General features: G+C 44.4%; 1 protein-coding gene across 5 annotated transcripts in view; it reads left to right on the top strand.

The window, feature by feature from the left end:
* Positions 1 to 4,964, top strand: part of LOC311514105 (uncharacterized protein) — a 31,221-nt gene extending 26,257 nt beyond the window's left edge. For all 5 annotated transcript variants that reach the window (XM_084616484.1, XM_084616485.1, XM_084616486.1 and 2 more), the window contains one exon: positions 1,470 to 4,964. In XM_084616484.1, the coding sequence (XP_084472610.1) occupies positions 1,470 to 2,911 (1,442 nt within the window). In that variant the 3' untranslated portion in view covers positions 2,912 to 4,964. The remainder of the gene's footprint in view (positions 1 to 1,469) is intronic.
* Positions 4,965 to 12,391: the final 7,427 nt, after the last annotated feature.

Below are 12,391 nucleotides of genomic sequence, written 5' to 3'. Positions count from 1 at the left end.
CAGATTCTTAAACCTTGGGTGGAGTGCTGTAGCTATTTTTAGAAATCTCACATTGGTACCTTCTTTGCGTTTTGTCAGATCTGCTGTGAAAGTGTGCTTAAAACGAACATGGGCTGGGTCATCATCCGACACTGCTATAACATGAAATATACGGCAGAATGCGGGTAAAACAGAGCCGGAGACATACAGTTCTCCCCCAAGGAGTTCAGTCACAAATTTAATTACCGCATTATTTTTTAACGAGTATCATCAGCATGGAAGCACGTCCTCTGGAATGGTGGCTGAAGCATGAAGGGGCATACCAATGTTTAGCATATCTGGCACGTAAATACCTTGCAATGCTGGCTACAAAAGTCCCATGCAAAAGTCCCATGCCTGTCCTCACTTTCAGGTGACGTAAATAAGAAGCAGGCAGCAGCATCTCCTGTAAATGTAAACAAACTTGTTTGTCTTAGCGATTGGCTGAACAAGAAGTAGGACTGAGTGGACTTGAAGGCTCTGAAATTTCACATTGTTTTGTTTTTGAATGCAGTTATGTACCAAAAAAAAAAAAAATCTACATTTGTAAGTTGCACTTTCATGATAAAGAGATTGTGCTACAGTACCTGTATGAGGTGAACTGAAAAATACCATTTCTTTTATCATTTTTACAGTGCAAATATTTATAATAAAAATAATAATATAAAGTGAGCATGGTACACTTTGTATTCTGTGTTGTAATAGAAATCAATGTATTTGAAAATGTAGAAAAACATCCAAAAATATTTAATAAATTTCAGTTGGTATTCTATTGCTTAACAGTGCGATGAATCGCAATAAATTATTTTAATCACAATTCATTTTTTTGAGTTAATCCCGTGAGTTAACTGCGATTCATTGACAGCCCTAATCATTGTTTTTATTTTTTCATAATTTCAGATTATTTAAGCTTTTTTTTTTTTCAATTTTGATGGTTTTAAGTTTTCAGAACTGTGCGAAAATAAAGGTTTTAGGCATTTTTTTCAATTTTGATCAGTTTATATTTTCAGTTGCAGGAAATTATGCAGGGAAGTCAGACAATAATTAGTTAATGGCAGTAGATGTTGAGATTCAGAACACTAAAGCTTTATAACTGTTAAAACTGTCAACATCACATGTCCAAATATATCAAGTCCGTATCGTTACACCAAACTCTACATTCTCCAACAGCATTCTTATTTTGCCTATCTGAAATTTTGATTGTTGATGGAAATATTTCTGGTTGGTTTGTGTGTTGACAGTGAAATTGATGTGTATTGATAAAAATCGAATCCTTCCAATCTGAATCCACCAAAATATGTTCTTAATATAAAGCATGTGAGTTGTCTAATTAAAACCCTAGGGATTAGGGATTGCCAGAACATGAGGGACATCTCGCACTGCCTCTTCCACCGCAGCTAATTTCCAACATGGTTGGGTCTCCCCTTTTCCATTCCTGTTTCTGCCAACAGGTGATGGGATGCTGAGTGAGAAGGAGGAGCAGAAACCTCAGCAGGAAGATGCTGATCAAGAGGAAGCACACGGGGCATTATTGCAAATATCTCAAGAGGATGATTCCAGGAGTCATGAGCAGAGAGAAGGTTGTGAGAGTCAGCACAGGCCAGAGAGGAAGCAGGGAAACAAGCCAAGGGAGAAAAGGAATAAATCCATTAATAGTTTGGGACCTCACAAATACCTCAAGGAAACCACAGCCCAGCAGAAAATGCAGGCAAGGGAGAGAAAAAACACATGTTCTGAGTGTGGGAAAAATTTCTGTAGGCGCTCAGTCCTTATTAAACATCAGAGCATCCACACTGGGGAAAGACCCTATGAATGCTGTGAGTGTGGGAAAAACTTCACTCAGAGCTCATCCCTTATTAAACATCGGAGGATACACACAGGAGAGAGACCCTATGCATGCTGTGAATGTGGGAAAGCCTTCACTCAGAGATCGTCCCTTATTAAACATCGACGAATCCACACAGGAGAGAGACCCTACGCATGCTGCGAGTGTGGGAAAAACTTCACTCAGAAATCATCCCTCATTACACATCAGAGGATCCACACAGGGGCGCAATCCTATGCGTGCTCTGAATGTGGAGAAAGCTTCACTCGGCGCTCAAACCTAATTGTACATCAGAGAATTCACACAGGAGAGAGACCCTACAAATGCTGTGAGTGCGCGAAAAACTTCACCAACAGCTCCTCACTTATGAAACATCTGAGAATCCATACGGGAGCCAGACCTTATGAATGCCGCGAGTGCGGGAAAACCTTCACTCGCAGTTCACACCTCATTGCACATCAGAGAATCCACACGGGAGAGAGACCCTATGAATGCGGTGAGTGTGGGAAAGCCTTCATGGACAGCTCCGACCTTATTAAGCATCAGCGAATCCACACGGGAGAGAGACCCTATGAATGCGGTGAGTGCGGGAAAAGCTTCATGGACAGCTCAGACCTTACTAAGCATCAGCGAATCCACACGGGAGAGAGACCCTATGAATGCAGCGAGTGCGGAAAAACCTTCACTCACAGCTCAGCGCTTCTGACCCATCAGAGAATCCACACGGGAGAGAGACCCCATGAATGCTGCGAGTGCGGGAAAAGCTTCACGCAGAGCTCGGACCTGATTAAACATCAGAGAATCCACACCGGCGAGCGACCCTATGGATGCCCTGAGTGTGGGCAAAGCTTCACTTGGCGCTCGAGCCTAATCACACATCAGAGATTCCACACAGAAGAGAGGCCCTACGGGTGCCGTGAGTGCGGGAAAAAATTCTTTGTCAGCTCCGCGCTTAGGGAACATCAGAGAATCCACGTGGGAGCCAGACCTTATCAGTGCAGCGAGTGTGGGAAAAACTTCACTCGCAGCTCGAACCTCATTCGACATCAGAGGCTCCACCCTGCCTAGAGACACTCTAAATGAGGGTGGGAAAAGCTTCTATCAGACCTCAGCCCTTACTTACCGCCAGAGAATTTGCAAAAGAAACAGACACCGTAAACACCTTATTTAAGACTGACCATTTTTATTTATTTTTTTTCCTAATTCCCTCTTAAAGACTTTTTGAACTATTTGCATCACGTGATCTCTTGGGTCCCCTAGATGAGTTGCCCACTTTTCTCTTTTGTAGTTTGTCCTTCTTTGGAATGAATCCAGTGCTCGTATCTATCACCTCCTTTGTTCTATGAGTCATGGGAGCACGTCTTCCTCCTACCAGGAATGTCCATGAGCTCCAGAGGACACGGGTGACCTAAACCAGCTCCACTGAGATAAAATTACCTGGCCCTCATCTCCACTCGGATTTCCCCTGGTCTTAGCTAGCTGGATGTCAAACCACAACTATTCCTGTAGTCAAGACATAGCCTGTGTACAGTAGCTGGGGGTATCTAGCAGGTGTCCTCAGAACCTCACCAGTGCTCCATCAGTTTTCCTTGTCTAAACAACCCTGGAGCATCTCATTTCTACTGTTCCTCCCACTGCAAAGTGATTGTTAGAGTCACCAATTCCCTCTGATACCTATTTGTTCTCACATTGCCGTGGCTTGTGCTGAAAATCAGTTTATTTTTTGTACCGTTTTCTCACTTAAAATATATTTAATTATAGCAATTAAGTGTCGGAGGGATTCCCTCATTACCCATCATCTCAGCAGTGTTTCCGTCTGTCTCAGCTGTGTAGAGTTTATCTTCTTCCCGTTCTTTCCCTCCACCTCCCATAGTTCCCCAAGACACAGTGTTCTGAGCTCTCCGTGCTTGGAAATCATGGTTCGATTTCTTAGATCCTAAATCAGACTTGTTAGGTTTGGAGGTGAAAGAGTCACAGACCCGGAAGGAGAATGTTCAATGGGTCTAGAACAGAATGATCATTCTTAGCTTAAACCCCATTTTTCGTCTATTGGCAAAGACAATTTTTGTCTTTTTCCTTCTGAGTTGGGATTGTTTTTGGATGGGGAAACTGGCTGTTTTTTCGCATTATGTTGATGCTAAAACTTTCCCAAGTCACATGACTCAGTAATTGTGAGACAGCGTGGAATGAAGCAGGTTTCAGAGGAGAAGATGGTGGGAGAATCTGCTGTCCTAATTCTGAGTCATCAGGTGTCTCCTGCTCTGGAATTTAACTTTCCATGACATCGAAATTGTCTTACAGCTCCGTGAGAGGTGGGTTTCTCTCTCCTGAAGGTGTTTGGTTACATAACTGGATATTGGTTTTGTTTGATTGAATGTCACCGATTTACTAGGGACTTTGAGTCAAATGACCATTTGGTAAAATAGTCTCTATTCATTATTAATTATTATTATTGCTTTGGCTATTATCCCACCCTGCCATGATGACATAGAGAAAGTTCAAATGCAGATCAATCAACCTGAGGGAATACTCCAAGCTATTGGCTATGCTAACAAAGAGAGAAAGAGTCGTGGTTTTAAATCTCCACTCTGAAACTCTGATCAACAGCACATCCTTCAATCCTATAAACTGTTCATTGAGAACTGTTAGACTTCTGCTCATTAAAACCTCGTTAGGGGCTGTGTCTGTGTTGGAGGGTGAAAGAGAAGGATTTACCACACAAGAGTTCAATCGAAGGAGGACGCTTGGATTGGCTTTCAGGTTGCAGTTTAAATACGAACAATTATTTGGTTTCAGTATTGAAATAGTTAACGAGCTCAATGTCGATTGCACGGCGTGGGTGAAGTTCTCTGAGGTTTACAACTAAATGGACAGCTGCCTCCTTGGGTTCCTGTTTTAGGATTTATAAGGGTTGAGGGTCTGTTGTATTAATCTGATTATTTGGCTAAATTGATAACATGATTGCAATGCAACAGCATCGTTAAAGCATTGAATTATTGATTTTGACCTTAACATAAGTGTGTTCACCCAACGGTTACTTTAGTCATGTGTACAGTGGTTTAGTCCTAGTGATGTGTGTTCTTGATTTTGGTGTTTTTTTTTCAGTTTAATAAAATGTGTAAAGGGGAATCTGGAACCATTTCTTTCAATAAGCAACGTGGGCCAGAACCGCTGAACATCAGGGTGGAGATCAGCGAGTCGACCCTGAATTGCCATCTAAATTAACCCTTTGGTTCTCACAGGGGAGCAGCCAAAGGGAGCCCCCATCTCTGCTCCAGCTGTAACTGGAGGAGCTCTGGGCATCACAAGGGAAAAGTGAGCTCCCTCTCCCAGGTTTTTGGGAATTGGGTGGGGTAGAGTGGATGACTGAGATGGGGTCAGTGAAGTGGGGAGAGTCTCTGAGTAGTGGCAGGTGATGCTCTGCAGTGTCCGTCATGGCTAGGCCCAGCCTGTGCCCCACTCTAGCTGGCTGTGCCTAGTCAGGCCTAGCTGATGTTGGGGGTCTAATTTGGTTGTTAATGGAGGTGAAGAGCCTGTACGGTTCAGTGAATGTGATGCTGGCAAAGTAAATGCATGTGTGTTAACAGGGCATATTGGGGCATTGTGGGGGGAGGCAGAGTTAAGGTTGTGTGGGCAACCTTAACTATGCATTTCCTAGATTTCAAAAGTTTGAATTTTGCTGAAGTTGAGGTTCTGAAAGGAACAACATCTCACCAGGCAAACTCACTGAGGCACTGAGCAAGTTTTTTGACCTTTAATTAATAGAAGCAGGGGAGGTCCTGCATGCCAACTGGATATTAACCAGCGATTAAGGCCTACCACAGGGCTAGATAGTTGGAAAGAAAACAGTGAAAATGCCCTTCAGCAGAGGCTTCCTTAAAACAAATACATCTGTGATGGGTTGGACCCCCCCCGCTTCTGCAACACCACCTGATGTACTGGGGGATTTCACTGAGCCTCTCTTGTTCCACCGGCCTGGGTTCCCACTCCCTGTTTTGCTGAATTGAGCTCTCTGGCCTCTTGCAGCACATACACAGGTAGGGCCACACCCAGTTGCAGGCACAGACTGATGTCAGCTCTGTGTGAGAGGACTTCCCCAGTACTCCCCTTTTTGGAGATAAACCCAAAATAATACTGTCTTGCACTGTATAGAAATATCGGCACAGCGCAAGCTCATAAAAATCCACCCTCTTCCTCAAAGCGAAGAGAGATGTGCACAACTTCTTGCCCCCCCATTAGAAATTACATAAACTGGGTTTAATAATAAACAAAATAAATGTATTAACTACAAAAGGTAGATTTTAAGTGGTTAAAGGGATAGCAAACAGAACAAAGCCGATTACCTTAGTAAATAAACAAAAGCTGCAAACTGACCATAATGGCATACAGAGTACACTTCTAAAGTTTGTGGACAATACCAAGCTGGCCAGGGTTGCAAGTGCTTTGGGGGATAGGATTAAAATTCAAAATGATCTGGACAAACTACAGAAATGGTCTGAAGTAAATAGGATGAAATTCAATAAGGTCAAATGCAAAGTACTCCACTTAGGAAGGAACAATCCGCTGCACACATACACAATGGGAAATGATGGCCTAAGAAGGAGTACTGTGGAAAGGGATCTGGGGGTCATAGTGGATCACAAGCTGTTGCAAAAGAAGCGAACATCATTCTGGGATGTATTAGCAGGAGTGTGGTAAGCAAGACACGAGAAGTAATTCTTCCGCTCTACTCTGCGCTGATTAGGCCTCAGCTGGAGTATTGTGTCCAGTTCTGGGTGCCACATTTCAGGAAAGATGTGGGCAAATTGGAGAGAGTCCAGAGAAGATCAACAAAAATTATCAAAGGTCCAGAAAACATGACCTCTGAGGGAAGATTGAAAAAATTGGGTTTGTTTAGTCTGGAGAAGAGAAGACTGAGAAGGGACATGAGAACAGTTTTCAAGTATGTAAAAGGTTATTAAAAGGAGGAGGGAGAAAAATTGTTCTTCTGAACCTCTGAGGATAGGACAAGAAGCAGTGGGCTTAAATTGCAGCAAAGGCAGTTTATGTTGGACATTAGGGAAAACTTCGTAATTGTCAGGGTGGTGAAGCACTGGAATAAATTGCCTAGGGAGGCTCTGGAATCTCCATCATTAGGGATTTTTAAGAGCAGGCTGGACAAACGCCTGTCAGGGATGGTCTAGATAATACTTAGTCCTGCTTTGAGTGCAGGGGACTGGACTTGACGACCTCCTGAGGTCCCTTTCAGGTCTATGATTTTATGATAACACACTAAATAGGTAGGATGCAAATTAGCAAATTCTCACCCTGAGTGATAAACAGGCTGGCAGATTCTTAAGGCACAAATTGCCTTGGCTTTTCCCGGTTTTCATACACAGGCTAAAAATCCTTCCAGCCTGGGACGGTCACTTCCTGCAAGTCAGTCTTTGTTCCTTGGCTGTTTTCAGGTGTGGTGTTGTAGGGAGAGTGAGGACCCCTCATGTTATCATTGTCCCTCTTTTATATCTTCCCCCCACTTGCTGGACAGCATTTTTGCTGTGACCTGGGTCAAACAGTTCGCATTATGTAGAGCTATCTCTGAGAGGTTTCTATTACTCTCAGTTTCTAGGGGGCTTCCTGAATGCATCCGAGGAAGTGAGCTGTAGCTCACGAAAGCTCATGCTCAAATAAATTGGTTAGTCTCTAAGGTGCCACCAGTCCTCCTGTTCTTTTTACGGATACGGACTAACACGGCTGCTCCTCTGAAACCTGTCCTTATGCTTGTGTGCATTTCCTCAATCAGCCACTAACACCGTTTGGCCTCATCCAGCTTAGCACATTTGAAATACAGCGACACGGTCAATATTCCCAGCTGCAGATACATGCTTCAAATTGGGTCACCGCGTTCAGTAAATCATAACCGTTCCAATGCGATCAAACATGCACCAGCTTGCATGAGGTACATCTCGGTTATATCCTATCCATATCATAAGCACATTTCCATGAAGAATATGGAGTGTAATATCAGAACATCCCTCCTACCTTTTCTATTATAGGTGGGAAGTAGCAAGAGAAAGTGACTGAATGCCAGTCTCTACGACAGTGACCATGACTTTGCGTGCTTCCTGTTTAGCAGGATGTAAATAATTCCTCAAAAGGGGACGCTGACGCAGTATCTGTAAAAGAGTTCAATTAATAGAATCATAGAATTTCAGGGTTGGAAGGGACCTCAGGAGGTATCTAGTCCAACCCCCTGCTCAAAGCAGGACCGATCCCCAACTAAATCATCCCAGCCAGGGCTTTGTCAAGCCTGACCTTAAAAACTTCTAAGGAAGGAGATTCCACCACCTCCCTAGGTAACCCATTCCAGTGTTTCACCACCCTCCTAGTGAAAACGTTTTTCCTAATATCCAATCTAAACCTCCCCCACTGCAACTTGAGACCATTACTCCTTGTTCTGTCATCTGCTACCACTGAGAACAGTCTAGAGCCATCCTCTTTGGAACCCCCTTTCAGGTAGTTGAAAGCAGCTATCAAATCCCCCCTCATTCTTCTCTTCCGTAGACTAAACAATCCCAGCTCCCTCAGCCTCTCCTCATAAGTCATGTGTTCCAGTCCCCTCATCATTTTTGTTGCTCTCCGCTGGACTCTTTCCAATTTATCCACATCCTTCTTGTTGTGTGGGACCCAAAACTGGACACAGTACTCCAGAAGAGGCCTCGCCAGTGTCGAATAGAGGGGAACGATCACATCCCTCGATCTGCTGGTAATGTCCCTACTTATACATCCCAAAATGCCATTGGCCTTCTTGGCAACAAGGGCACACTGTTGACTCATCTCCAGCTTCTCGTCCACTGTCACCCCTAGGTCCTTTTCTGCAGAACTGCTGCCCAGCCATTCGGTCCCTAGTCTGTAGTGGTGCATTGGATTCTTCCATCCTAAGTGCAGGACTCTGCACTTGTTCTTGTTGAACCCCATGAGTTTTCTTTTGGCTCATTCATTCCAGTGGGTCCAGGTATTACATGTAATTAGCTCCATTTCGATGCAGGCACTGGAAATTTAAAATCACATGCTACGATGTGGCAAAACCATTTGCTTTCATGTGGTTTTTGAGGCAAATGTTGCATGTAATTAATTATGAGCACCAGCTTCTAAGACGTATGGAACTATCACCCACGTACACAACCGTAGATTCATTTGCAAATGGATTAATAGCATAGTGAAATTTTCCCTCTGTTATTTCTAAACACACATCCTGTGGCTGCAGAGTTCCCAATTCCACCCGTGGGCCTCTTGTGTTACCCATACTCTGGGGTCCAGGGGTGCCATCACTGTTTGATTAACATTAAGGCCCAAGGCTGCAATAGGGGAAAGCTGCCTTATTTCTGCTTCTGACATGACAAGACAAATATAGTGATTTCTCCTGACCTTCTATCATAGAGAAAATTTACCATTTTCTACCAGCATTGCAAATCTCTCTAAGTCTGGGTGGAATTTTTTCAAATAATGCTTCTAATTTCCAGTGGGAGGATCCAGATCACATGGTCTCGATTTATGTCTTTTACCACCTCAATAATCTGAAGCTGCATTTGCCAGACCCAAGGAAAATTATTCTGGAGGGCACCCACAGCCTGCAAGAGGCAGAGGTGTTCTGCTTGGGGGATTGTTCCCATTCCTCTAAAACCTGTCCCACCCCATCCTGTGTGGAGCTTAGCTGATCTAAGGATACTCTGAGGGGGTGTTGTTAAATCCTTCAGGTATTTCTCTACTGCATTCATTTTATTTGCAACCACCACCGGATTGATATTACCACCCCTACCCCCAATTCAGTTGCTCCCAAATGCTCCCTTTTCATTCAGTCCTAGGCCAGTTGGGGGACATCATGAAAATTAATCCCATTTTTCCAGCCCTCATACAATGGCTGGACAAACTTTCCGCAGTTCTATTGCCAAGAAGCTTGCTAAGGCGAGATCGACAATAACGCTTTTCAGGGTGTGGGTTGCATTCATCTCCAAATGCTTCTTTACCGTGGTTTGACCTACATGTGTCCCAAGCAAATTAATTGCAGGTGGTTCCAAAATCCACACTTCTACAGTTTTTACTCCATGGGGGTCCCTGGAGGAGCCATTTCCCCCTCATGGTGGACTGCATGTAAATAAGTCTTTTACCAAGGAACTGTTTAACCACCCTATTATCCAAACAACCTTTGTGTCCCTATTACAAATTTCTTGAGAAGCCAGAGCCTCCAAAGTGCAGGGCAAAACAGTCTCCCCTTCATAGAATCATAGAAGATCAGGGTTGGAAGGGACCTCAGGAGGAATCTAGTCCAACCCCCTGCTCAAAGCAGGGCCAATCCCCAACTAAATCATCCCAGCCAGGGCTTTGTCAAGCCTGACCTTAAAAACCTCTAAGGAAGGAGATTCTACCACCTCCCTAGGTAACGCATTCCAGTGTTTCACCACCCTCCGAGTGAAAAAGTTTTTCCTAATATCCAACCTAAACTTCCCCCACTGCAACTTGAGACCATTCCTCCTCGTTCTGTCATCTCTCCTTTTTGCTGCCTCACCAACTCGGTTATTCCACTTCACTTCCTCAGTTCGCTTCTTATGAGCTTCTCTCTTTTCCCAGATGTATTACTGTCTCACGAGCCTCTGCTAATGTCCACATGTATGCCAGCTTGTCAGCATGCATTAGGGTTTTTCCATCCGCAGGCTTAATACCTCTCTCTTTCCACTCAGGAACCCAGTCCACCAGGGATCGGAGGACCCAATCTGAATCCTTAAAAATGGCTACCTCCTGCGTGTTGGGGGTATTCTCAAAGGCTACGGCTCTAGCTACATTCTTGGCTGTCTGGGTGGAGCCAGCAAGCACTGCCGTTTTAGGGCCTCATTGGTGGGTACTTTCATGGTGGCTTTCTCAGTGTAGACATAACCGTAGGCTTCTTTTAACTGCACCATGGCTTCCTGCTGCAGACGGCCCCACTTCCCCATTCCACCCCATTCTTTAACAAGTCACGCAGTGGGGCTGCCTTCTCTAAAAAGCCCTCAATGAAATCTCGGGAGAAACGATCCATTCCCAGAAAGAATCTAAGAACAGTTACATCTGTGGGAGCTGGGCATCTAAGAATCAGCTCCGCTCTCTGTTGGTCAGGGAAATGCCCCTCCTGTCCCAGAGTCACTAATGGTTGGGAGCACAACTTGGCTTTCCTTAGGATCAAACCCAGTTTCCTGAATCGTTTGGAAGTCCCTGTCCAATAGCTCCAGATTCTCTTCCCTGGTCTGAGTGAAAACCAGGATATCCTCCACATAAGACATCACACTGTCTCTTTCAGGCAGCCCCACCTTCATCTTCACAAATAATAGGCGCATTGTTCCAGCCCACAGGCACCCTGGCAGAACACAACCACTTCCTCTGAAAGGTAAAAGTTAATTTTAGAATAGCTATACTGGTGTAAAGGGGTAGAAGAGAAATCACTGGCCAAATCCAAAACTGAAAATCACTTGGCCCCTACTACAAAGGAGGCCATCATCTCGTGATACTTAGCCACTCTGGGGGCCATCAGTGGGGGTCACAGAATTAAGGGGATGAAAATCTACTACCAGCCTCCAGGTCTTGCCATAACTTTTAAGGACCTGCCCTAGGGTGGTGTTATTGAGGCTTGTTTATTCCACTAGGACCTTGGCTTAAGAGCAGGTCCATTGTTTCTTTCAGGCTGGCCTCTGCTTCTTTTGAATACCTATACTGCTTCGGAGATGGGGGATTGGGGCCTGGAAGTAGGATTTCCGCATCAATTTTACCACATTCTAGTTTATTCTTGGCTCACAGCTCCTGATGGTTTCACAGATTCATAGATACTAAGGTCAGAAGGGACCATTATGATCATCTAGTCCGACCTCCTGCACAACGCAGGCCGCAGAATCTCACCCACCCACTCCTGCAATAAACCTCTCACCTGTGTCTGAGCTATTGACGTCGTCAAATCGTGGTTTAAAGACTTCAAGGAGCAGAGAATCCTCCAGCAAGTGACCCGTGCCCCACGCTGCAGAGGAAGACGAAAAACCCCCAGGGCCTCTTCCAATCTGTCCTGGAGGAAAATTCCTTCCTGACCCCAAATATGGGGATCAGCTAAACCCTGAGCATATGGGAAAGATTCACTGGCCAGATACTACAGAAAATTCTTTCCTGGGTAACTCAGATCCCACCCCAACTAACATCCCATCACAGGCCATTAGGCCTATTTACCATGAATAGTTAAAGATCAATTAATTACCAAAATCATGTTATGCCATCATACCATCTCCTCCATAAACTTATCGAGTTTAATCTTGAAGCCAGATAGGTCTTTTGCCCCCACTGCTTCCCTTGGAAGGCTATTCCAAAACTTCACTCCTCTGATGGTTAGAAACCTTTGTCTAATTTCAAGTCTAAACTTCCTGATGGCCAGTTTATATCCATTTGTTCTTGAGTCCACAGTGGTACTGAACTTAAATAATTCTTCTCCCTCTGTTGTATTTATCCCTCTGATATATTTATAGATAGTAATCTCCTCTCAGCCTTCTTTTGGTTAAG

The sequence above is a fragment of the Lepidochelys olivacea genome (genome assembly GCF_965140295.1).
Source record: "Lepidochelys olivacea isolate rLepOli2 genome assembly, chromosome: 28".
Classification (NCBI taxonomy): Eukaryota; Metazoa; Chordata; order Testudines; family Cheloniidae; genus Lepidochelys; species Lepidochelys olivacea.
The sequence above is the reverse complement of the archived record's forward strand: the minus strand, read 5'-3'. Positions and strand labels throughout refer to the sequence as shown.